Source organism: Ammodytes marinus (genome assembly GCF_949987685.1).
Source record: "Ammodytes marinus genome assembly, chromosome: 8".
NCBI classification, from domain to species: domain Eukaryota; kingdom Metazoa; phylum Chordata; class Actinopteri; order Uranoscopiformes; family Ammodytidae; genus Ammodytes; species Ammodytes marinus.
The window spans coordinates 32,268,396-32,294,216 of NC_137212.1; the positions used below are offsets into that span (position 1 = coordinate 32,268,396).

At 43.9% G+C, this 25,821-nt stretch overlaps 1 protein-coding gene across 1 annotated transcript in view; it reads left to right on the forward strand.

The window, feature by feature from the left end:
* LOC307253791 (cadherin-2-like) overlaps window positions 1–25,821 on the forward strand; it is a gene marked incomplete at its 3' end in the record, with an annotated part of 220,383 nt that overhangs the window by 155,691 nt on the left and 38,871 nt on the right. Inside the window, exon 11 of the mRNA XM_080031959.1 lies at window positions 8,059–8,201. Coding sequence (XP_079888085.1) covers window positions 8,059–8,201 — 143 coding nt within the window. The remainder of the gene's footprint in view (window positions 1–8,058; window positions 8,202–25,821) is intronic.

Consider the following 25,821-nt stretch of genomic DNA (forward strand, 5'->3'; position numbering starts at 1 on the left):
AAAAAAAACAGACACGCTTATCCAGCCGTTTTAAAATAGAGATACAAATAAAAAAAGCGAGTGAATTAGACAATACGTCAAAATGACAAGCAACAAAAATGTCACGTTCACCCAGCTGATTTACTCATTTTAAAAAAGGGAGAAAAAATGCGTGTAGTACCATCAGTCTGAGAGTTTGGCTGGGGATATGAAAAGAGCATTTGTCCACATTTGTATACTCACAGCAGGCAATCGTATTTACTACGGACTCACACCCAATGTAGAGATGTAGTTAGATGCTTCAGAGACGGACCGCAACCACCTTCTCTCGCCGCTCTGGAAAGTAATGCGAAGCTTCGCAGGGAAGAGGAGGGAGGGTCGGAGACCGTGCTGATAAAGCTCAGCCATGACCCCCTTGTATTCAGCCCGCTGCTTCACGACCTCTGCGCTGTAATCCTCGTAGAACCGGAGCTTGTGGCCGTGGTATTCCAGCTCGCCTTGTTTACGTGCCTCTCTCATGATCAAATCTTTAGTCTGGTATCAGTGGAAGCGGATGATGACGGGCCGCGGTCTCTCACGCGGGCCCGGTTTGGGTGCCAAAGTGCGGTGAGCTCTGTCCAGCTCCGGGGAAGAAGGGAGGGCTTGTTTACCAAAAACCTCAACGAGAAACTCGGAGAAAAAGGCGGTGGGGCGAGCACCCTCAAGTGACTCTGGTAAGCCCACAATACGTACATTCTGTCTCCTACTTCTCCCTTCCAAATCCGATAGTTTAGATTTCAGCAACTTGTTGTCTTCCTGCAGTGAGGAGCACGTAGCCTCAAGTTGCTCCAGGCGTCCGCAAACAGTTTCTGCATTCTCCTCGAGATCGGTTATACGTTTCCCCTGGCCTGAGACCACGGCCTGGATGTTGTCTAGCTTAGTGTCCATGCTGGCGAACGATGACTTAAACTCAGTGGCTATGGCTGCTCTATGCTGCTCAAGCAGGTCCGGAATGGAAGCCATTGGGCAGGGCAGGGCAGGGCAGGGCAGGTTAAAGGAACAAATTTAAAACATGGATAAAAATACAACATTTAAATAAAAGAATTAAAACATTTTACCAATAAAAAGGGAAACAAGAAAGTTTTGAGACCCGATTTAAAAGAGCTGAGAGTCTCAGCGGACCTCAGACTCTCTGGCAGTCCGTTCCAGACATTGGGCGCATAAACGCTGAATGCCGCCTCTCCCTGTTTAGTCCTAGCTCTGGGGACTTTTAAAAGACCTGTCCCAGATGACCTAAGGGCTCTGGGCGGCTCATAACGTATCAGCAGATCAGTAATATATTTTGGCCCTAAACCATTTAAGGCTTTGTAGACCATCATCAATATTTTAAAATCAATTCTTTGAGTGACAGGAAGCCAGTGCAAAGACCTAAGAACTGGGGTAATGTGATCTACTTTTTTGGTCCTAGTGAGGACTCGAGCAGCAGCGTTCTGAATTAGCTGAAGCTGTCTGATTGATTTTTTAGGAAGGCCTGCAAAGACACTATTACAGTAGTCAAGTCTACTAAAAATAAATGCATGGACAAGTTTTTCTAAGTCCTGTTGAGATATTAGCCCTTTAGCATTAACATCAATGCTAACCACGCTGTCCGAGGACATATCTGACTCTGCCGAATCTCTTTTTGCGTTTTTCTTTCCTCTTGGCATTTTTCCGAATCAGTGTCAGTGTTACAGGCAATACAAGCACAAAAAAATTCGATGAAAATAGGGTTTAATCAGTTAAGTCTGAAATAGTTAGTGGGAGCTAGAAAGCGATCGCACCTACTCCATGCTCTGTAACCCGGAAGTCTTCTAAGCTGTTTTTAACGTTTTTCTTGGTAAATAGGCTACCTACACACTTTGTTTTGGAAAAGTCAAGAAGGTTGGCTGACTAACTTGTTTTGCTCATTTTACTGTTCATCTGACAAAGTTTTCTTTGACCTTAATTCTCTTCACCAGAAATACGCCAAATTGCTTCTCTTAAATGTTCAAATCACAAAAAAAATCTTCTGGGGGGGATACCCCCAGACCCCCCTACGGGGTTTGTTTTGGACTTCCCATCTTTTTCATGGCTTATGATTTTATATGCCTGTTGTTGGTTTGTTGGTTGATTGGGTGAATGGTTGTATTCTGATGGGGGCTAGTTCTGTTATACTAGTCCAGTTGTCTGCACTAGTTTCTCACCACAAGTATCAAAAGCTACATCCAGTCATAAATAGCATGTCTGCTTTATTATAATCTGTCATCCCTGACCATACAATATAAAGCAGCCAGTAGACTCATTAACTACATACATTTTCAAATCTTTATTTTCCCTGTTTGTCACATTGGTTTCTTCCCAGCTGTTACGTGACTTTGTTTGATTAGAAATCGATACATTTTAAACACAAGCTAACTCATAAAATGCTGAAATAACCGTAGCCAAACTAGCATTGTGTTTGAAGAGCCAGATTGTAAGTGTCCTTCAATTGAATTGCTCCAATTTAGCGATATAATAGCAAGAGCACATTCTCCGTCATAGTGCTCGATAGACCTTCAAAACTGGCAACTCCGTAGTCAGTCTGTGTAGGGCCAAGCAAGTGTATCTCTTCTAATCTATATTCCACCTTGTATTGCCGCTGTTTTGTGTATTTATTTTCTATTAATTATTTGTAAAAGAGTAGTCACTTTATATGTTTTAATTAGTGCTGTCAGTTTAACGCGTTATTAACGGCGTTAAAGCAAACCCATTTTAACGGCGTCAATTTTTTTATCGCGCGATTAACGCTCGTCATGGCCTAGGAAACCTTGTGGTTTTTTCACATGCTGTTGCATCAACTAGTAATGTTAAAACCACTGAAACACCACAAACTATACATATAGCTCGCATTTAAGTTACTGTCAATTCAAACGGAACATGTCCTACAGCGTAAATTCACATTAAAATCATTTAACTGGCAAAACGGCGAAACGTCCAGTCAATTCTGACTTTTATTTTGAAGCAGAAACCGGAACCTAGCACTTCCGTGTGTGACTGAGACTACGCGGAAAAGAACAGAAAAGAAAGCCTGTCATTTGCAAAAGTCCTACTTATAACCCTGCGCGCACACCAAAACCTCAATGAATGTTAGTGGCAGCCGCCAGTCATTTATTTTCACTTTAATTTTTGCTATGCAGCAGCGCCATGGCAACCTCTGGCACGCAGGCATAGTGTGTCCACTCCACACACAGTCTGAAATAAGCCGTGGATGAAAGACTCCCAAAACATTTAGGCCTACAACAACCAGTTTAATTTAGCCTTAATACTAATTTTTTTTATATAGGCCTACCCTATGTTGTTTTATGGTTTGTTTTTTAAATAAAAAAAGTTCCAATTATGTTTGTGAATGCTGTTCTAGGGGTGGGGTGCAGGGGGAGGGGGGGGAGGGTCTATATTGTTATTTGCACTGAATTGCAAATTATGATATTTTAGAAGAAATACACTGAATTACACCATTCAGTGTATTCAGTGTATTTCTTCTAAAATATGATAATTAGAATGGGTGTGATAAGAGCATTAAAATTAGAAAAAATAATGTGACAAAAAGAAATCAAGGGACATTCACGCTAGAATAAATAAAAATTTGATTAATCGCGATTAATCTCGAGTTAACTATGACATTAATGCGATTAAATATTTTAATCGTTTGACAGCACTAGTTTTAATAGGTTATATGTTACGGTCGGACAGGGAGGACACAGGCGCGGAGACAGCACTAGTGAAGGTTTATTGAATAAGAATCAGCTGGGGGTTGGGTCGGGATCCGGGGGAGGGGGAATCCAACTGTCCTGGGGAGGGTTCCAGGGAGAGAGCAACGGAGAATGTCCAGGGCTTGGGTGAGAAGAATCCAGAGCAAGCGGGTAGAAGAGTCCGGGATGGAAGTGCTCGCTGGTGCAGGTTGGAGCCGTGGGGAGTCAGACCGGGAGAGCTGTGGCAAGAGAACAACAAAAATGAGTACGGGGAAAAAATGCAAGTGGAGCTGCAACAGGTAAGTAATGAGAAGTAGAGCTACTGACTGCGTGAACTGAAACTACAATCTGGCAGTATTTGGAAGGTCGGACCGGGTATATGAGAGGCGGTTGATTGGTGATTGCTGGCAGCTGTGAGTGCTTGAGCTCACTCCCCACACACCTGCTCCAACCCTGCAATAAGCCAAACAAGAAAAAAGGGCAAACAGGCAAAAAACAGAACAGAGACAAGGAGGCCCAGGCAGGATCATGACATTATGTTTTAGCTCTGCTTGTTTTTAATGTTTTTATGAAACATCTGTATTGACAGCATGATCATATCACCCTATTATTAACTCTTTTTTTTTAATCAGAACGTTTTCCCGTCTGCCCAAATGCATGAAGTGACTACGTGTAAATGGGATAAGTGATAGCTGGCTTTTAAAGCCACTACGAGTAACTTGGTCTCTTGGCGGCCCCTTTGGACAGAAGCGGTAGTATTTTTACGACGCGAGCTGTCGTGAAGCTGTTTTCTAGCTCGTGCCGGGCGTGCGAGATTCAAATAATCAGGAAGCAATATAGTGCATGTCCGTGTGTTTAAAGTGTGAGAGCACCGGACTCTTTTCGGCTCCGTGAGAGTGGTTAGTGACACAGCATCAACTAATGCCAGTAAGTGCTACACACACCTGATTGCAATGAGTTGATGCAGAGTCACCGAAGTACTCTCACGGAGCTGAAAGACTCCGTGTCCTCACAGAAAGCGAATGAACGAGAGACAGCAGTTAGTATGGATCATGATGAGGTAATGTGTTTATGTTGTTGTAAATAATGACTTTCAGATGAATAATGGTCATCTGATGATGGTGAGGCAAAGTAAACTTTGTTTTAGTAGGCTACCGCTCATTAATTTAGGAGTAAACACTGCAGTTCGCTCCCGTGAAATTGTGTATACGTTGCTTGGCAACGCCCTCCCGCTCGTCTACCACTCTCCCTTTTAGCTTTTCTTCATTGCATTTTCTTTTTTTTCTTCGATCGTTCAGCCCCGTTATCAGTCATTATGACGACAAATAACTGTCTCAAACAAAGCTCCCGCTCCCCTTCCCTCACCTGGAGGGATAGGCTTCTCAAATCGCGTTGTTGCGCCACACTGAAATCTGCGACCAATACGGATATGTGACCATAGCATGCACGCGCGAACCGAAAATCGGACTGGGTGTGTTACCAGACCAAACGCAGTAATAAAAACTATATAAAAACGTCTTTCTTTGCACTGATGGTCTTGTTTGCTGTTAAAGGTAATTTATGATTATTAGAGGAAACATGAGGCTGTTTAAAATATATTTAAATGTTACTCAGAGCTGCTTTAACTGTGGCCATTCCAAACAGCTATTAATAATAATACGTTATTTTCTAGCAGTGTCACGTCTCCAATCATTCTGGTAAAGAGCTGGCCAACACAGTGAAAAACATGGCTGTCCTAAATCTTTTCCTTTGTTGAGATTTGACCACTTGTACCAACACAGTTAAATTTGCATAGAAGGTTGAACACTTGCCTTCCCATGTAGTCAGGGTAGCATGCTGTTTACTGTTGCAGTCCCAGTTTGAGATGAAAACTGATGAAATGGCTGAAAATTATTTCTAAAACATCTTGCCCAGAAGAAATGTTCACATCCTGCAGCTCTGAGCTAACTCAGCAACAACCAGAAAGCCTGCTGGACTGACACCAAGTGTCCACACTTCTTTGTTTTACATCCCACTGTTTGTTTCTAAATCTAGGGCTTACGTCTTTGTAGCCTAGCAACAGCCAATGGTGGACGGATGGACACACACACACACACTGTAAAGTGAGTGTTTTGTGCACTATAACAGGGGTGGCCAACCAGTCAGAGACAAAGAGCCACATTTTTTACTGTGTTACTGCAAAGAGCCACATCGTACACACGGGTACACACAGTGGCGATTCCAGGAAATTTTGACTGGGGGTGGCCAAGGTGGGCCACAGAGTTAGAGTGGAGTGGCCATTGCACCCCTGAATGAATAGCATGTGATATGCTGTACAACCAATTCAAAGATGATTTATAATCCCAAATCATGTTAGTATCCATTGTAATGTTTGTCAGAAAACTAAACCCCTGAAGGGGGGTCTGGGAGCATCCCCCCCCAGAAGATTTTTTTGTGTTTTTAACATGTAATCTAAGCATTCTGGTGCATTCTGGCGAAGATAATAAAGGAAAAAGTCAATATTTATTTCAGCTCAGCTGAATAGTACAATTAGCAAGACAACATAACTTGCTAGCCGCCAGATGCCTAACAACTGCACAGAGGGACGGATGACCACTAGCTTTTGACCAAATATCTTGCTAAAAAAATGAACCTTTATTTATGAAAGTCTGCCCTTGCTAAGAACATGTTACACTCGCTAACTACAAACTTTAATTTTTTTATTCAGATTTCAAAAATCTGCTGGGACACGTGCCTATACACATGTATGGATCACTTATGCTGTTTTCAAGACCTTTGCTGACCAGAGACCAGTTCTAGTGGCCACAGTCCTACCATTAATTTAGTAATTGAAAATTGCAAACTGATCTCATATCAGTGGATTGGAGTGTTTGTGTGATGAACTTGGCAACTACCTATCAAAAAAAGTTAAGAAAGAAAAAAAAATACACATCATCTCTGAACTAGGATACATATCAGGAAAAAAATGTAATTAAAAAAATAAAATTAAAATTAAAAATAACATTTGAACTGGGGGGGGGGGCACTGGGGTGGCCAGTAAGATTTCAGGGGGGGGGGGGGGCGTTTTTATTTTCGCGGGGAGCTTGCACATGCATGCACAAGCATTATTTATTAAAAAAAACACAAAAAAAAACAGGGGGCCCCACACTAGGACTTGAAACGGGCCCCCAGATCGTTAAGGCCGCCCCTGTGATAATGACAGGACTGGACAGGGCAGTCATTTTCAACAATGAACATTGTGTGCACTGCCTCACACACAAACTCTCAGTTCAACCAAGTCCACAAACAAAAATATAACCATTTAAAATAGCGTTTTTCTCTTACTATGCATGTTGCTTTGTGGGACTTACTTTTAGCATGGAGAGAGCTGAAGTGGCGCCGAAGATTTGAAGCCTTGAAATGCGCAAATGACACCTGGCATATAAGGCAGAATGGCCTGCCATAACGTTCAACAAAAAATATGAACTCTCCCACTCTGTTTCGGAGCGAACTTGACACAAATAGTTTACTCACGGAAAACCTCCCTCCAAGCTGAGCGGGCAGTTTTATGTTGCGTCCGCACCAAACGTTTGCGAACGTTATGTTGCGTCCTCAATTAACATTTGCGAACAGGCATACACATAGGGCCTACACATTAATAAAATAAAAAATGAAATAATAGACAACATGTAAAACGAACGTAAGAGCCGCATGAAACGTTTGCGAACATGCACACACATAGGCCCACACAAAAAAAAAGTAGCCTATAAAAAAATAAAAAATTATAATCACATAATTTGATATGAACTGAAGAGCCGCACGAAGCTGGGCAAAGAGCCGCATGCGGCTCACGAGCCGCGGGTTGGCCACCCCTGCACTATAAAGAAGGCCGGTAGAGCATTTTGGTTTTTATTGTCATTCTATTCAGTAGTTGCTGCTCCTACATGTATCCATGAATTTATTAATCTATTAATCATGAATGGCTAAAGGTGGCCATTTTGGCAGCTCTTCTCTTCTTATTTCAAAGCTATACATTGTTGTTTTGGTTTATTCACATTATTTCCCATCTGGCCCAGTTTGAAACATGAATTCTGCTATTACAGCAATACAGATGTTTGAGTATGAGTAAATTCTGTTCGCTAAATTAATTTCATCAGCAAGTCACAGGGATATCATGTTTCATCCTGTTAATGGCTTGTTTCCCATTCCAAACTCAGATATACATATATATTTATGTAATTTTCAAATCTTTTAAAGGTAGAATCATGTTCAATGAGAATTAATGAGTGAGATGATGTTGTTATAGCAGCACTCTCAATATATCTTGCTTGGCCTGTAGCCATATAAAGAAGCTTCTCTGTGGTGTTTCTCTCAGGTATTCCAAGATGTCCGACCCTGCCAACTGGCTGGAGATAGACCCGCTTAACGGTCGCATTTCTACCATTGCCGTCCTTGACCGAGAGTCTCCCTACGTCAAGAACAACCTCTACAATGTTACATTCATGGCTTCTGATAATGGTGAGTCCTGCATCAACCTGCTCCTCACATATACACAGTGCCTTAGTGCACTTTCATTCATTGCAGTGGTGCTGCTTTTACTGTGGAGTCAGTTTTAAGGTGTGTTTGGGAAGCTATTTGGAAACAGTTAACCTACTGCAATAGATATTTTAATTGAAATAAGCAAGCTACAAGCTACTCAGAAAAAGTAGCTTAACATATTGATGCTATTTCCCATGAAAAAAAATCTAGTTCTTATTATTTTGAGATAACATTAAAGGAATACTTCACCCATACGGAACTGTTGTTTTATCATCATAAAATCGCCATAATAATATAATGAATGAGGTTGTTCTTCCCTCAGTCTTTCCTCAGTCTTCCCTTGGCCCAGCGGTCCTGTTAATCCTAACCCTACATTTTTACTAGTATGATGCAGACATGGGGGACTCGAGTCACATGACTTGACTCGAGTCGCAAATTTGAGGACTTGAGACTTGCTTGACTAACACTGATAAAAGACTCGACTTGACTTTGACTTGGTCTTCATGACTTGAGACTTGACTTAGACTTGAGACAGATGACTCGAAATGACTTGAATTTTTAAAAGTTAGATTACGTTAGAAATTATGTTTTATTTTGAAACATGATCGGGTGATTTTACAGTGCAATGCACGCAGCGCGCTGCACGGACAAACAGCGTCAGCAGGTCAACACAGGAGCAGCAGTCGTGGAGGCGGCTAAACCTTTCTTTATATGTCCATGGGCTAGACCAAGAATAATTCACATGAGCCTCCCACACGCTTATAACCCAATCACAGTAAATATGTAGCGCCTTCTTCCCTTCCCTTTTCACGTTGTAACGGCCCCGGGAAGTCTTGTAAAAGAAAACGAAAGTAACGAGCGTTTCCTGCAGCGCTGCTGCCTTGATAACGCACGCTTCCTTATCGAGCGCCCTACCTCCACAGACAGTAGGCTTTATAAAAGCATCTCTGCGAGACAAAACAGCGGTTATGATGTAGCCTAGGCCTATATGATGCAGTTCGACCTTCCACGTTCACCGGCTCCTTCCGACAGCTCACAGCCGCCGCCCCCGCACCGACAGCCCAGTATGAAAAACAAATGAATCGGGATAAATCAAAATGTGATCCTGCCATAAAATAAAAGGTGATATGATATTTTTGCCATAGCGCAGATCATTGCCCTGTTTTATTCTAAATGCATTATGGGCATTAAGTGTCTGTTTTGTGTAAGTATAGGCCTATCTGTTACTATTTGCCTTTCTTGTTTTCCATGTCAAAAGTAAGCTACTTGGAAATTGAAAGTAGCCTAATTGTGGTAGAAAGAAAAGGAAATGTGCGGTGTTGATCATATGTGATAGATAAGGGGTCGCTATTGGATGCAGACATTATGAGATTCGGACCTTTGCTGTAAGAAAACGTTGTCAACTGGACCCATTTAAATTTTAGTTGAAGACCCCTCGGTCAGACCAAGAATAATTCAATTGTAGTTCAAGGATGATGTTGTCGATGACGGTATGAAGAAGAGAACTGTGGAATGCAGGTCTTTTAAATGTAGAAACTGGGTTAGATAATGTGGTTTTTGTATGACTTGACTTGTGACTTGCTTGACCTGAGCAATGACTTGACTTGTGACTTGCTTGATTCTCACCACAGTGACTTGGACTTGCTTGAGACTTGAAGGTTATGACTTGAGACTTGCTTGTGACCTGCACATTAGTGACTTACCCCCACCTCTGGTATGATGTCACACTAGTAAAATGTACGGTTAGACAGTGAGACCATAAAACGCTCTTTCTGCCTTTTCTCAGGCTAGGCAAGGCAAGGCATGTTTATTTATATAGCACAATTCAGACACAAGGCCACTCACAGTGCTTTACTGGGGCAAGATTAAAATACACAACACACATCAGAAAAGCGAATGAATAAAACATTTAAAAGCAAATGAATAACATTTAAATAAAATAAAAATTACAGGTTAAAATGGAAACAGAAAAGTCTTCAGACTTGATTTAAAAGAGCTGAGAGTTGCAGCAGACCTCAAGTTCTCTGGGAGTTTGTTCCAGAGATTTTTGTGCATAATAACTAAAAGCTGCTTCTCCTTGTTTAGTCCTAACTCTGGGGACTGTGAGCAGACCTGTCCCAGATGACCTAAGGGCTCTGGACGGCTCATAACGTATCAGCAGATCAGTAATATATTTTTGCCTAGGGGCGCGGGGTTATGGCAGGGGGGGCGCGGATGAATATGTAAAAAAAAAGAAAAACTGAAGAAAAAAAAACTAATTTTTTTTTTTTATTTTAGTTTTTTTTTTTTTTTTTTCTTTTTTATACTAAGATCACGGCATAGCTGGACACAAGTTCTTCTGCTTCGTTCCCCTCACTGCATTTAAATGCATTCAGTAAATTACAGAGAAATAGGTCTCATTAAAGAAAAAGAGCACCAAGCCCAACCCAGAGGACCCTGCATACATTTTGTTTATTTTAAATTAATATTTTTATGGAAAATCCATGTGTCCTTCTTCAATAGCTTCTAATTCATCAGACCCAGTGTCTCCAAATTATTTGTTCACACAAAATTCCTCATATTTAGCCTCTTAATTGTCCTCTCAAAGTGCACCAGATTCATGCATTTCACTTTAAAAAGGTGAAAAAAAATCTCCCGGGGGCGCATACCCCCGGACCCCCCTAGGAGGGTCTGGTTCTCCACTGGCTACTATTCTCCTCCAGCAGGACATTGGAGGCACTAGCGAAAAAACACTGGGTGTGTGAATGACATTTAACTAGTCAATAATTTGGGCAAGTCTGTCTGCCTATCTTTCTCACTCCGATGCACACTATCAGTATTCAGTATTATCCATGCTTAAAGGAAGCAGGATTAAAACACTGGATTAAGATGTTAAAATGTATTAAATGTGTTTAAAAATGCACAAAAATGTTTAGAATGTTTCAAAAACATGTTTAATTTTGTAAAATAATTATTTCTTTTTTTGGGGGGGGGGGGCTCCGCTGAAATTTGTTCTCTGAGGGGGGGCTCACTCTCTCACACTTTGAAAACCCCTGCCCTAGACCATTTAGGGCTTTATAAACCAACATCAATATTTTGAAATCAATTATTTGAGTGACAGGAAGCCAGTGTAAAGACCTCAGAACTGAGGTGATGTGATCCAATTTTTTGGTCCTTGTGAGTACTCAAGCAGCAGCGTTCTGAATTAGCTGAAGCTGTCTTGATAGATTTTTTTGGAAGGCCTGCAAGGACACTGTTACAGTAGTCAAGTCTACTAAAGATAAATGCATGGACAAGTTTTTCTAAATCTTGCTGAGACATAAGCCCTTTAATTCTTGATATGTTTTTAAGGTGGTAATAAGCTGACTTATTAATTGATTTAATGTGTTTTTTGAAATTCAAGCCTGAGTCTATGACAACACCAAGATTTCTGGCTTGGTGTGTGGTTTCTAGCATAACAGATTAAATGCTCTGCAATGACTTTTAATTGTTCATCTTTGGCACCAAAGATAATTACTTCAGTTTTGTCGTTGTTTAATTGAAGAACATTTTGATGATTGGATAATCATTGATTTGTTCAATGCACTTACTTAGTGTTTGAATTGGACTATAGTCACCTGGTGATATGGTTATGTAAATGTGTGTGTCGTCTGCATAATTATGGTAACATAATTTGTTCTTATTCATAATCTGAGCCAGTGGGAGCATGTAGATGTTAAACAGAAGAGGCCCAAGAATGGAACCTTGGGGAACCCCGCATTCAATATTTGTTCGCTCCGATGTGAAATTGCCTATTGACTCATAGTATTCTCTATCCTTTAAGTAGGATTCAAACCAGCTTAGCACAGTTCCAGAAAGTCCAACCCAGTTTGCAAGGCGATCTAGTAATATGTTGTGGTCAACTGTGTCGAAAGCAGCACTGAGATCAAGTAAAACTAAGACAGAACTTTTGCCACTGTCTGTGTTTAAGTGGATGTCATTGAGGACTTTAACCAGAGCGGTCTCAGTGCTGTGGTGTTGTTCGAAAACCTGACTGGAAGACATCAAAGCAGTTGTTCATTGCTAAGTAGTTATTTAGCTGTTGATAAACAACTTTTTCAATGATTTTGCTTAGAAATGGAAGGTTTGATATGGGCCTATAATTGTTCATGAGTGATGTATCTAAATTGTTCTTTTTTAGGAGTGGCTTAATGACTGCTGTTTTCAGGGCCTGTGGGAATACACCGGTGCGAAGGGACATGTTTACAATTTGTAGAACATCTGAGGCCATACAGCTAAAAATGGTTTTAAAAAAGCCTGTGGGCAGAATGTCAAGGCAACAGGAAGAGGAGTTCAGGTGTTGTATAATGTCATCCAGGTTTTTGTGGTTGATCAGATAAAATTCTGTCATTTTATCTGAATTGATTTTAAGTTGGCACAGGGAAAACACATATGTTGAACTTGGTATTGATGCGGTGACCGCTTGTCGAATTTTGTCTGTGAAAAAGGAGGCAAATTCATTGCAGGCTCTTGTGGAAAGATGTTCAGATGCTACTGGCACAGGAGGGTTTGTTAATCTGTCGACAGTAGCAAACAGGGCACGTGCATTGTTGTTGTTTTTGGTGATGATGTCAGAAAAGAAAGACTGCCTTGCACTTTTCATCTCTGAATTAAAAGTGCAAAGTTTCTCTTTGAAGATGTCATAATGAACCTGGAGATTTGTTTTTCGCCACCTGCGTTCCGCTTTACGGCACTCTCTTTTTTCTAGTCTGACCTGCGGGGCATTTATCCAGGGAGATCTTTTCTTACTTGAGACAACCTTAATTTTAGTGGGTGCAATAGCGCTTGTAGTTTTGGCGTTAAAGTTGTCTAAAAGCTCATTAACTGAGTTACAGGGGGGAGGGGGTATTGAAGAAAAGGTTTGAATAAATGTTTCACTGGTATTTTCTGTAATATACCGTTTTTTGATTACTTTTGATTGATCAGTTGTGTGCACAGAAGTTGTACTCTCAAACAATACACAGTAATGGTCTGAGAGACCCATATCAGTCTCCCCCACTTTTGAGATATTCATGCCCCTGGAAATGATAAGATCCAAAGTGTGCCCTTTGTTATGTGTAGGCCGGTCCACATGCTGTTGGAATCCAAAGTTTTCAAGGTCACAGCACAGTTCTTTCGCACATCTGTCCTCGGGTTTGTCAATATGAATATTGACAAATGTTCATAGGATGAACCGATTTCAAAAATGTTTGCACATTTATATTACATAGTATCTCAGAGTTCAATACATCTTCATATTCCCACCGATGAAGTAGGTCTTTAATATAGAGCAATTATAAAACATACATTTCAGAGCCCTTCATTTATTTAAATGAAAATAAAATGAAGTGATTTAGCCTGAAGTTCCATAGCTCATGACTGGAAAAATGACATGATTTTGAAAACTGCTACCCTACCTGAACACTACTGATAAATGTAGTTAAACTAGTAACGTCCAGTTACTGTACTCCCTAATACTAGGTATCCTGAAAAGACTAAACACATTTTATTATTTTAAATATTTAAGATTTGGAATGAAAAAGGATTTCTACACTTAATATATATACTTTACATTTCAGCTTTACCTTGCCTCAACCACCGGACTGTGCACGATCCCTCGTGCGCAGTTAGATTTGATTATGAATATCTTTTGACAGGAGAAGATGATCAACTTTCCTTTTTTTCTGCTTAAAGTTCCTTTCTATTGCTACTTTTGTCTCCTTTCTAGTCCGTATAGAGGATTTTACATCCATACTTGTGCCTCTTTTTGGAGTCTCCGGTAAAAAAAAATCCAAACTCCAATATCCAATATTTTGCGGCAGTGTGATGTTTCTAGTCTACTTCCTGTATACGTAAGCTGCCGGGCTTCTCAACCAATCAGACAAGCACTTCCTAGGTCTTCTTGATCAAGTCAACACGTTACTGAGAACATAATAGCCTCGTTTGAGTAGGAGCCGTCTGGCTCAGACCTGCGCAATTATGATGCGTGTCTTGCTGTGCGCTCAGCATTATGGTTAGACTTTTTGTCTGACTTGCAGCTGCGGCTCGGCTGCATGAGACTTTGAAGTCCCGCGGGATCAAGACGGACACAGACCTAGGAGCAAGACGCTGCAGTTGAGTTCCACAGGCTGCAGGAGCGAAATGTTTGATGGGAAACGTCTTGCTGACAGGCGGAGCTGAGCGCTAATTGGGAGTTTAAACCCCGTGCCTTTGATGCGTTTCCCCAATTGGTTACGCAAAAGTCTGACATCACCGCTCAAAATTAAATTACGATCCATTCTTTTTTTATTTTAACGTATGTTTAATCATTAGGGTTAATAATTACTACTCCACAGTGTATGCATTTAAGCAGAAATATATTTAATCAGAGTCAAACCTCCACTGATCTGGGGCCTCATTTATAAAGCTTTGCGTGGGATTCACGTGGAAGCTGGCGTACGGAAGAAATGTAGGATGTACGTGCGAACAAAAATATTCGGATTTATAAAACAGTGCGCACTCACGTCCTACGCCTGTTTCCCTTTATAAATCACAATCAACTCTAAATGTGGCGCAGCCTTTGCGGGCTTCACGTACCGCCCATATTTACCCATACATAGTCATCGACACGCCCGAATTAATATCATTTACTGAGTGCATGAAGGCGTAGTGGCAATCGCCGACTGAAAGGGAAATGGAAAAATAAACTCCACACGGTGTGGATCACTGCGGTCACCCCGAAGTAGCCGTTGGAGAAGTGGCGAACAGGGAAAATATAGTTTGGTGGCAGTGTGAGCGTAAAGGCGATAGAGTGCAGCCTGTGGCGATCTCTGTGAACGCTGTGGCCGAAATAAAAAGAAGTGATCCGACATAAAAGTGGACGCAAACAAGTGCATATCCTCACTCACACAACAGTGTTTGTGCCACGAGCGGGGGGCACTGAGACCCCCCATGAGATACAGATTCGGAGAATTCATCCCGGGGCAGTGACGGGCGGCGGAGGGTTAATAATAAACTTCACAGTCCCTTTCAAAACACAATCGCGACGTGCTTAAACACAAAGAAAAACACATAAATAAAACGGACTAAAAGCCGTGAAAAAAATCACAGTAGCCTATGTGATGTACAGTATGGCTTATCATTAGTGTATAAAAAGGTGCACTCCTGTCTACCTGACTGAGGCATCGAGAACAGCGTCAGTGTAAAAGTAATAGGCTGTATTCCACCTCAATATTATCAGAATTAATTCCACAACATGCAGATAGGTTATTCTTTAATAACTGCAGAGCTTATTCGAACGTTGCTATTTTGTTTTTATTTGCACTCATATGTCTCCGTTTGTAGGCTATTTAAGATCCTAATTCGTTTTGTTTTTGTTGGTATCACTCCATGGAAAAATCCGTAGAGGCATTTGTTCATTAGTTGTAAGAATGGCTTCATCCGTTTTGCAAAGGAACTCCCAATATATGATAGACCTACATGGCTTATAATAGGCCTATCTGGATAAATTTTACACAAACACATTCGTTCTCGCACTTCATACATGTGCCGACGGAGTCGCCGTTTCTCCTTTCTCCACTTTCTGTGCGTACGCATGGGTCAGAGTTTGCGTGGAGGACCGCACATCTCCCGTCAAGTTTGGTTTTTATAAATCCCAATATTTGCTTAGAAATTGGCGTGCGCCCTCTTCTGGGCGTACGCAACGTTTATAAATGAGGCCCCTGAACCCTTGACAGAGAAATAATTTGGAAAGCAATAATTAGTGTGCAGGGTTAACTCTCCTGTATAGATTTATTAAGTGAACACAAACTTGAGTCACATTAATTTGTGGTGAAGTGATATCTTTATACCATTAAAATTAAATCATAGCCTTATTTCCAGTGATCTAAATGGTCTGGGAATTGTATGTTACATGTTACACATCATAATAAAGTTCATCATAGCCATAATAATAAGGGATCTTTTATTAGACCTTTAACTGTCTTTAGGCCGATCATATTCGTTATGTGAAGGGAGAAATACTAAACCTCCTTTATTTGGATTAGTAAATATTTTTTTATCACTTAAAAGTAGGTTTTCTAGTAAAATAACAAGAAAGATAAAGATATATCTCGTTTCTTGTTATGAAAATATCCCCCGCTTTTGAAGTGTTTACTCCTCTTTGTTTTTTGTTCTGCTTCTAATCGGTTGTAGCATGTGTAGCTCTTCTACGAATATGTTTATAATAATAATAATAATAATACATTTTATTTATAATGCACTTTATATTCAAGAATCTCAAAGTGCTTCAGAGAAGAAAACTATTAAAAGGGGAACCTCAAAGAAAGTTTGGCTAAATGCTCTTTTAAAGAGATGCGTTTTGAGGTTCCGTTTAAAAACAGCTGTAGTCTGTGGGGCCCTCAGGTGGTCAGCAGCAGAAAAGGCCCGATCACCCATGGTGGACGTTCACCCAACAAGGACGCTACTTCCGACGGCACATGCAAGTCGAGCTGACTCGGAGCTGTCCGGCTTCAGTCAGGCTTTTTCGTCACTCCCCCGACCGCACTCGGCTACTAAAGTCTACTTTCCAGACGAGCTGCAACTGGGGTCGAACGAGCAAAATACCCGTTCTAAATCCTTTTGTCATCTGTCGAGTCGCTTCAGGGACATGGAATAAAGTCGGAAAATCCTAATTTAGACGATTGCAGTCCCTTCTGATGTGTTTGGAGCTTGTTAAAAGGCCTCTATGGACTTTAGTTAAAACAAATGTTTGTTTTTGTGTTTATAATGTTAATGTTTTGATTGTTTAACTCCAAGCACACAGGAGAAGTGTTTTGGGCCTTAGAAATGCATGTTTATTATTGATGTGGGTGTCATATCAACAAATTTCATTTTTGCATATCTTTTTTTTTGGTCTTCATTGTCCCATAAGTATATATATTTTTTTAAAGATATTTTTTGGCATTTTTATGCTTTATTGATAGTGTAGAGACAGAGTTGAAATGGGGCAGAGAGGGGAGTAACATGCAGAGAATGACCGCGGGCTGGAATCGAACCCGGGTCCGCCGCTGGCCGAGGCCCATGGGGGGACGTCCTACCAACTGAGCTAAGGGCGCCCCCCGGTCCCATAAGTATTTTGACATTTAGCTGACATCACTGCAGAATGCATATTTATTTTCAACGGTTAATTAACGGCCGCGACTTTTTTTTGTTTTAACGCAATAGTTAGCAAAAATGACAAAAAAGTCATTTTTTCAGACGTTTTGACCAGATTTAACCGCCCAGTTTCGACTCCGAGGCTCCAGTTTACTTTTGGAAGTGATCCTGTTTGAAATGGTCAGCTAACGCGGATTATTTTATCACTTGAACTTTCAGCGGTGAGTCCAGCGTTCCGTGACCGCCTCAGAGTGCGTCCCGTTCGGGTACGGAGTGATGAAAGCTGTTGCTCCATGCTAGCCGGTGCTAACCCAATAGCGCTAGCCAAACAGTTTCCTTTTCTTTAAAATAAAAAAATGATGACCCCACTCACCCAGGCAGATCCGGAGCTTTCTATCCTGAAGGCTGAGCTTCAGTCTATTGAGAGCCTTATTCACCATGTCCTTCAGCGGCAGTCCTCTTTGGTTTCCCGGATGGCCGTGCTAGAGCATTTTCCGCTCCGGAGCTCTCAGCCGTCGGCTAGCGGCGTTTCTGTCCCTCCGGTTTCTGCTCCGCCTTCCAGCGCTTCATGGTCGTCTGTCGTCAAGAAGGGCAGACGAATTTCCCCTCTTCACTCGCCAGGTCCCGTACTGTTGCACAATTATTTTGCTCCGCTGGAGGAGCTAGATGGGGCTGCTGAGCCTGCGGCTGGCGCTGCATTCTCCCGATCCGAGTCGCCAGTCCCAACCCGCTCCTTGTTGGTTCAGAGGCGTTCAAGTTCCCAGTCCACTCCCCAGGGTAAACGCCAGGATCGCCGCCGTTCACCAGCTCCATCCAGGCGTGAGTTCCATGTTCATCCCGTTCATCCCTCAGTGCCTGTACAAAATGATGTCCCCGAGATCGCTGCAGCTGGCGATGATGTATGCTGTACAGGTGCTGCTCACTCTCGCAGCTATGCCCCGCCCCTCACATCCAAGCTGTCACTCACATCCAAGCTGTCACTCTACAAAGGGAGCTGTATGAATGAGGAACCAGAGATTCTGATAATAGGGGATTCCATCATCAGATACCTGCAACTTCCTGGTGCCTTCACCTATTGCCTTTCTGGAGGAAAGGTATGTGACATCATAGAGCTATCACCTGCCCTCATCGACCGCCACCCTACAGCCCACACTGTCATCTTTCATATTGGGACAAATGATGTTATGAACAAACAATCGTGTACACTCTATGATCAATTAGAGTGTTTGTCCATCACCCTGCAGAGTTTGGGAAAAACCTGCATTTTTTCCGGCCCCACCCCCACTCTGTCTAATAGCCCAGAGCGCTTCAGTCGCCTCCTGAGTCTTCATGACTGGCTGAAGTCCTTCTGCTCTTCAAACACATTGGGCTTCATCAGCAACTTTGACTCTTTTTGGACCAGACACGAGCTCTTTAAATCTGACGGCCTCCATCCCAACACCAAAGGTGTAAGAGAACTAACAAATAACTTCATTCAGCACATTGCATTTAATTTGGACTGATATTTACCACAGCATGACCCCATCAGAAGAACCTCCATTAAAAAAGATCCCCCCCGGAGTCCTGCTCAACATGAATTATACTCCCCTTCCATTTGTGCTGCAAACCTTCCTCCAGCTCTGGACATCACACCTGACTGTCCTTTCTCACCTCCAATGACCCATCCATCTGCTGCTTCTAACGTTGGCTCCCTCTACAGGCACAAACCTGCATTGTATGACCCTGAAAAACAAACCATGCTTCTTAGCTCTAAACTAAATTCCCCACAAATTCTCAAATCAAGAAAGGGCTTGGGTTTTCTTCATCTAAATATTAGAAGTTTATTGCAGCATGATAAATTAGACCATGTGAAGATTTTAGTGTCCCAGGCAGATCCAGATGTCTTGATTCTGACTGAATCCTGGTTAAAGAAGAGTACTGTAGCGGAGGGAACTGTTGAATGTAGCTTACCGCGCTGATTTGCTTGTATCACTGGTTTCACTTCAGAGGTGTCGGCCAGAACACCACTTATGGCCAAAGCATCAAATTATAAGCATGAGACTAGGAGAGGAGGAGTAGGGTTTATCCGCTCTTTATTTCTCTTCTTTACAGACACCGCACACAGCTCGCGGGAAAAGAACAAAGGTTTCGCTCGAGACGAGCCGTTACAACAGCTGTTATTGCGACCCTCGTATCGGGCCGTTAAACTTACATAAACTATAAATTATAAAAGCGATCGTGACTGCATGTCCCCACTCACACACGGGCGATTCCAATAAGTCCAATAAACATGTTAAAACTGTAGAATGATCGCTCACTGCGGCAACACACACGCTCGGACATCTGACGGAGCGAGAGGAGAAAAGAAACTTACAATACACACTCTCCCGCCGACTGACGTCACCGCCCCAACTGACAGCTACCCACACTAAACAAAATACAACTTAACACACTGTAAGAAATATCAAACACTGTAAACCTATAACTTTGGGGCCTTTTCTACAGCCGCCCCCAAATGTATGTAATACATTTGCACATCAAGAAAGGCAACAAAGTTCTACTGTTGGGATGCAGCGGTAGGGGTAGTGTCCTCATCTTCACCAAAAGGAAGTGCAGGAAGCACAACCAGCCTGGCAACTGGCCGAGTGTAGACTCTCCCCTTCACCTTCACGTCAGCAGATCGGATGTGCCCGTCAGGGCTGGGATGTGTCTTGACCACCCTTCCAATAGGCCAGAGGGCTCTGGGGAAATGTGGGTCCACGATCATGGCAACACATTCCTCCACGATGTCAGCTGCACGAAGCCTGCCACTTCTGGCGAGCTTGAAGGCTTGGCACATAAAGCCGAATGAAACGGGCCCAGAAGTGGTCCGCCAAAACTTGAGTGTGCTTCCAGCGGCGGCGACCGATGAGCTCATGCTCAGGGTAGATGACCTGAGGTAGAGAACCATCTGGCCGCCCCATCAGAAGAACATTAGGAGTCACTGGATCTGGGTCGCTGGCATCGGAGGACACATAACCGAGTGGCTTACTGTTGAGGATCCCTTCCACCTCGATAAGTACGGTATGAAGCACTTCTTCTGGGACTGGTTGAGCACCCACTGTGGCATAGAGTGCGGTCTTGACTGAGCGTATCTCCCTCTCCCACACTCCCCCGAAGTGGGGAGCTGCTGGAGGATTGAAACGAAATGCAATCTTCTGGGGGGCGAGGAGCTGCTGCACCTCGGGAGCCATCTCCATGAAGGCCTCACGGAGTTCTCTTTCACCTCCCTTGAAATTTGTCCCCTGGTCGGACAACAGCTCTGCAGGCGTTCCTCTACGGGCAACAAACCGGCGTAGGGCCATCAGGAAGGCGTCGGTATCGATAGTGGTGAGGAGATCCAAGTGCACCGCCCTGGTTGTGAGGCACTTGAAGATGATCCCCGATCTCTTTTCCCGGCGCCGGCCAACCTTTACCTCGAAAGGACCGAAGCAGTCCATCCCCGTGGAGTAGAAAGGAGGCTTAAACAGGCGCAGACGGGCTGCTGGTAGGTCTGCCATCTTTGGTACCGCAGGCCTGGCTCTCCATCGTTGACAGTCAGCACAGCCGTGCTGGTAGCGACGAACAGCCTCACGCCCTCGCAGTATCCAGAACGAGCGTCGAATTTCCGCAAAAACACGCTCTGGGCCCGGGTGGCGTAGACGGCTATCAAAGTCTTGAATCAGGAGCTTGGTCACTTGATGACGTGGGTCTAGGATGACCGGATGAAGGGTCGACAGCTCCAAGTCTTCTGCTCGACGGAGCCGTCCTCCGACCACTATGAGCTCTCCAGAGTGAGAAGCCGACTGCTTCGAAGGACTGGCTTACTGGCTTTCAGGAGGCTGTACTCCTGCTCGAAACTGTCCAACTGAGCTCTCCGTAGGATCAGCCGCTCGGCCTGACGATAATCTTCTGCTGTAGGTTGGCCATCGGCACTGGCCGCCCCGTGCAGCTCCTGAACGGTTGCTTCCAGCAGGTCCTTCCAAGAGCTGTACTGGCTCAGGTCTGGTGTAGACTGACTCGATGCAACTGTAGTGACTCCACAGAATGTCGCCTTGCGCAGCTCTGACGCATCCTCTGCTTGGTCAGCAACAGGGCCCTTTGGCCATGAGTCTGGACCCATCAGGAGAAACGAAGGTCCCTGGCTCCTTCTGTTTGGCTCCGCTAGCTCTCTGAGCTTCTTCCCACGTGTCACGTCGTCAGCAGGGTTCCTCGCCGTATCAACATGCTTCATCGGCTCACTCACATGGGGCGCTACTGCTGTGAATAGGCACTGCTGTGGTCGGGCGAGGTGACAAACAACCCCGGCTGGGCCCTGAAGCGTCCAGCCCAGCCTTGTGCGGATGGCCGCAGGTCCTCCTGGTGGTCCCAGCCTTACAGGTTCAATAGGGGTGATGAGATGGGGGTAATCACTCCCAATGAGAAGCAAGGGTTTGACATTTGTCAGGGTCCGTATGGGCAGGCCAGAAAGGTGCTTGTACTTCTTGCGGAGTTGCTCCATGGGGTAGGTATGACTCGCTAGCCCGATGTGAGCAGTAGTGAATGTGCCTCTGATCTTAAACTTGGTCTTTGGCTTTGCAGGGCAAGATATGGAGAATGACACTGATGCTCCACTCAGGCTCTGCACGTCCTGCCGAATAGTGCGAAGTAGTAGGTCCTCTGGGGTCCCTTCCATCCCTAGCTTCTCGGCCGCATCTGGCAACAACATGGTTCTCTCAGCACCGTCGTCGAGTATAGCGTAGGTGTTGAGTGCTTGGTTACCGTGGTGAATGCGGATCTTGACCACTTTGAGTAGGACCCTACTACCTTCACTTGGCCTGTCGAGGTAAAGGATCTCCGTCACGGCCCTCGTGCCTTGGCTCACAGCTGCAGGGGTTTCCACGGACCTTCTAGGTGGCCTGACATTGACCTCATGAAGCACCAGCAGGTGCTTCCCTTGGCAGAGGTTACATGTCTTCTTTAGGTTGCACTGGGCTGCCTGGTGCGGCCGTGCACACCGCCAACACCTTTTGTTAGCCTTAATCCATTCCGTCAACTGATCCTTGGTGAGCTTGGACACTGCAGTACACTGACTGAGGTAGTGATCTTCATTGTTGCAGAATGGACAGTATGGTTTGCTCTTGGTCCCCTTTGTGAAGCCACCAGAAACGGGCACATCTGGTTCCTCGGCTTCCTCATTACCACTGTGGAGAACAGTGAGGTGGTGCTTAGCCTGCCGTCCGTCCGGTCTGGACGCTGGCTTCTCCTTAACCCCTCTGGCTGCCAAATGTCCTTCTGCGTCCTGGCACCATGACTCGTACTTTAGCCACTCGGAGAGATCGGTTAATGTGTGGGTTCTAGTGCCCTGATGGAACATGCAGCGGCGAAACTCGGCTCTCTGCTCTGGTGGCAGCTTACTTAGCAGACGAGCAACATGCGAGCCACACTGTAGTTCCACTTCTCCCTCTGGGCCCAATGTTCTCAGCATACCAACCAGCGACTGTATGTGGAGTGCAAACTTCTCGAAGGCGACAACATCTCCTCGGTGAACGTCTGCAGCGTCCATCACAGCAGCGATACACCTCAGCGCTATCTGATGTGGTTGGCCGAACTTGTCGTTGAGAGCAGCCATCGTATCTGTGAACGGCGTTGGGGAGTTAAGGTAAGCATCTGCGATTAACTTAGCCTCTTCCAGGTGCAGGTGGTCAACCAAGACTTGGTACTTGAACAGCTCGGTTGCGTTATGTGGCAATAGGTTCTCCAGTGAGATCTTGAGCCGCGCAAACTCACTTGGGTCCCGGCTCGAGAACTTGCTGATTGTGGGGCGTGGCCCACGGTAAAAAGGCTCTGAGACGATGGGCTTTGGGTCCTGAAGCAATCCAGATGGTGATGGCTGAGTCCATAACATGCCTGGATGCTGTGGTGGGAAAGCTGAGTTACTGCCGGGTTCACCCCTCATATGAGCGTGGTCTGCAGCATACTTGGTTTCGGCTGGTGTTAAACCGTGTGGCTGAGGTGGAGGCTGGACAGGCTTGAACTGAGGAGGTGGATAAAAGGCAGTGGTATGCCATGGTCTCATAGCAGTGGGGTGCCCACCTGCGGAGGGTAAAACCTGTGATTTATCCATCGACTGCCTAGCAGTTGGTGCTGGCACTATCTCCTCTTTAATGCATGGAGGCTCATCCGTCTTAATGTTAAGGTCCTGTAGCAGTGGCTGGTCACGAAGCGACAGCACCTCTCTAACCGGCTCTGGCCAAGGTGGTGGTGCTGGCCAATCATCCTCTCCGACGTCCTGAGGTTCACACTTAACCGGCGGTGGTGGTTGCTTCACCATCGGCTCTGGCTTACTGGTATGAAGAGGAGATGGGCTCTGTAGGTTACGGACAGCATCCACTAGCTGTTTCATGTCTGCTCGTAATGCTCTGAGTTCAACCATATCCAATGACATGCGTTGCTGTGCTTGCTGAAGAAGGTGCCTCTCTTGGCAAATATCATCCATCTCTGCTCTGAGATCCTCACGATGTGGTCTAGGGTGCATTGCTGGAGGTAGAGGAATAATGCGATCACGTAGCCACTCCACAGGCTCTCTCTCTGAATACAGCAGGGGGGCTAGCTGATTCTCATAGATGCGCTGTTGGCTTTCAGCTCCACAGCCCATATCCATCTCTTGAAGAACAGCATCCCTCATCTGCAGTTGACTCAGCTGGGGAGAGTCATAGGTGGAGGTGAGGGGGGTCCTCTTGGCCGTACCCTCCTGGCGAGTAGTCTCCGTATCCTCTCTGTATCTCTCACTCATGTAGCCTAGATGATCCACCTCATAATCTGCATAGCGAGCAGGGGGACGAAGGTGTCTTCTTGGGCGTGCACCACAAGCATTATAATCTGAAAAGGCTTCCATACTTGAAGTAAATCCTGTGAATCCGGCTCGAAGGACCATTAAATGTAGCGGAGGGAACTGTTGAATGTAGCTTGGGTAGGGTTTATCCGCTCTTTATTTCTCTTCTTTACAGACACCGCACACAGCTCGCGGGAAAAGAACAAAGGTTTCGCTCGAGACGAGCCGTTACAACAGCTGTTATTGCGACCCTCGTATCGGGCCGTTAAACTTACATAAACTATAAATTATAAAAGCGATCGTGACTGCATGTCCCCACTCACACACGGGCAATTCCAATAAGTCCAATAAACATGTTAAAACTGTAGAATGATCGCTCACTGCGGCAACACACACGCTCGGACATCTGACGGAGCGAGAGGAGAAAAGAAACTTACAATACACACTCTCCCGCCGACTGACGTCACCGCCCCAACTGACAGCTACCCACACTAAACAAAATACAACTTAACACACTGTAAGAAATATCAAACACTGTAAACCTATAACTTTGGGGCCTTTTCTACAAGTACAGATGACTCTATTGTGGCAATTAATGAATACAATTTATTCAGAATAGACAGAAACGCAAGGGGTGGGGGAGTGGCTGTCTATGTTAAATCCTGTTATTCTGTAACACTTTTACATGCTGTCTCTGATCCAAATTGTTTTGAATTTATCGCGCTAGAATTATCTTTATCGTCAAATGATTGTTTTGTTGTAATTGGTGTGTATAGGCCCCCTTCAGCTGTAACTAGCTCCTTAAACGATCTAGCATATATGCTCTCCAGTTATGTAAATAGAGAGGTAATTGTGATGGGTGATTTTAACGTTGATTGGCTTTCTGGTGCCTCTGAACCTTTCAAAGAAATCTGTAGCAACGATAATCTTACACAATTAATAACTGAGCCCACAAGACCCAATCTAAAAAACCCAGCAAAATCAACTTTAATCAATTTAATCCTATCAAATAAAATAAATGTTGGTGTTTTTGAGCTTGGGATTAGTGATCACTGCCCAGTGGCCTGTATCAGAAGTATTCATTTAAAAAGATCTCAACCTAAAATCATAATAAAGCGTAATTTTAAAGATTTTAATGAGCAAGCCTTTTTAAGTGATCTCCGTCATAGTGACATTCAACTCACTACGGAAATTTTGGATGTTGAGTTAGCCTTAGACTATTTCATCAATACTTTCACCTCAATTGTAAACAAGCATGCGCCCCTTAAAAAGCATAGAGTAAAAAATAGATCAAACCCCTGGTTTACAAGTGAACTGTCTGATTTATTTTCTGAAATAAATAAAGCATGGTCTCTAGCTAGACGCTCTGGAGATAATACCAATTGGACTATTTTTAGACAATTTAGGAATAAGTGCACAGCCATGGTCAGGAAAGCCAAATCCGAATATTACCTTGAATTAATCTCCGACTGCTACTCTAACCCTGCACTATTTTGGAAAGCTGTGAACTATAATAAAAACTATTCTAGCACAGTTCCCACTCAGATCAAATTAAATGGTCACACTCTCAATGATCAAAAAGAGATTGGCTTAGCTTTTAATAAACATTTTGTAGCTGCTGGTCAACTCTTTCAGAATGGAGGATGTACACCTTCTACAACCAGTAGTAATGTACCG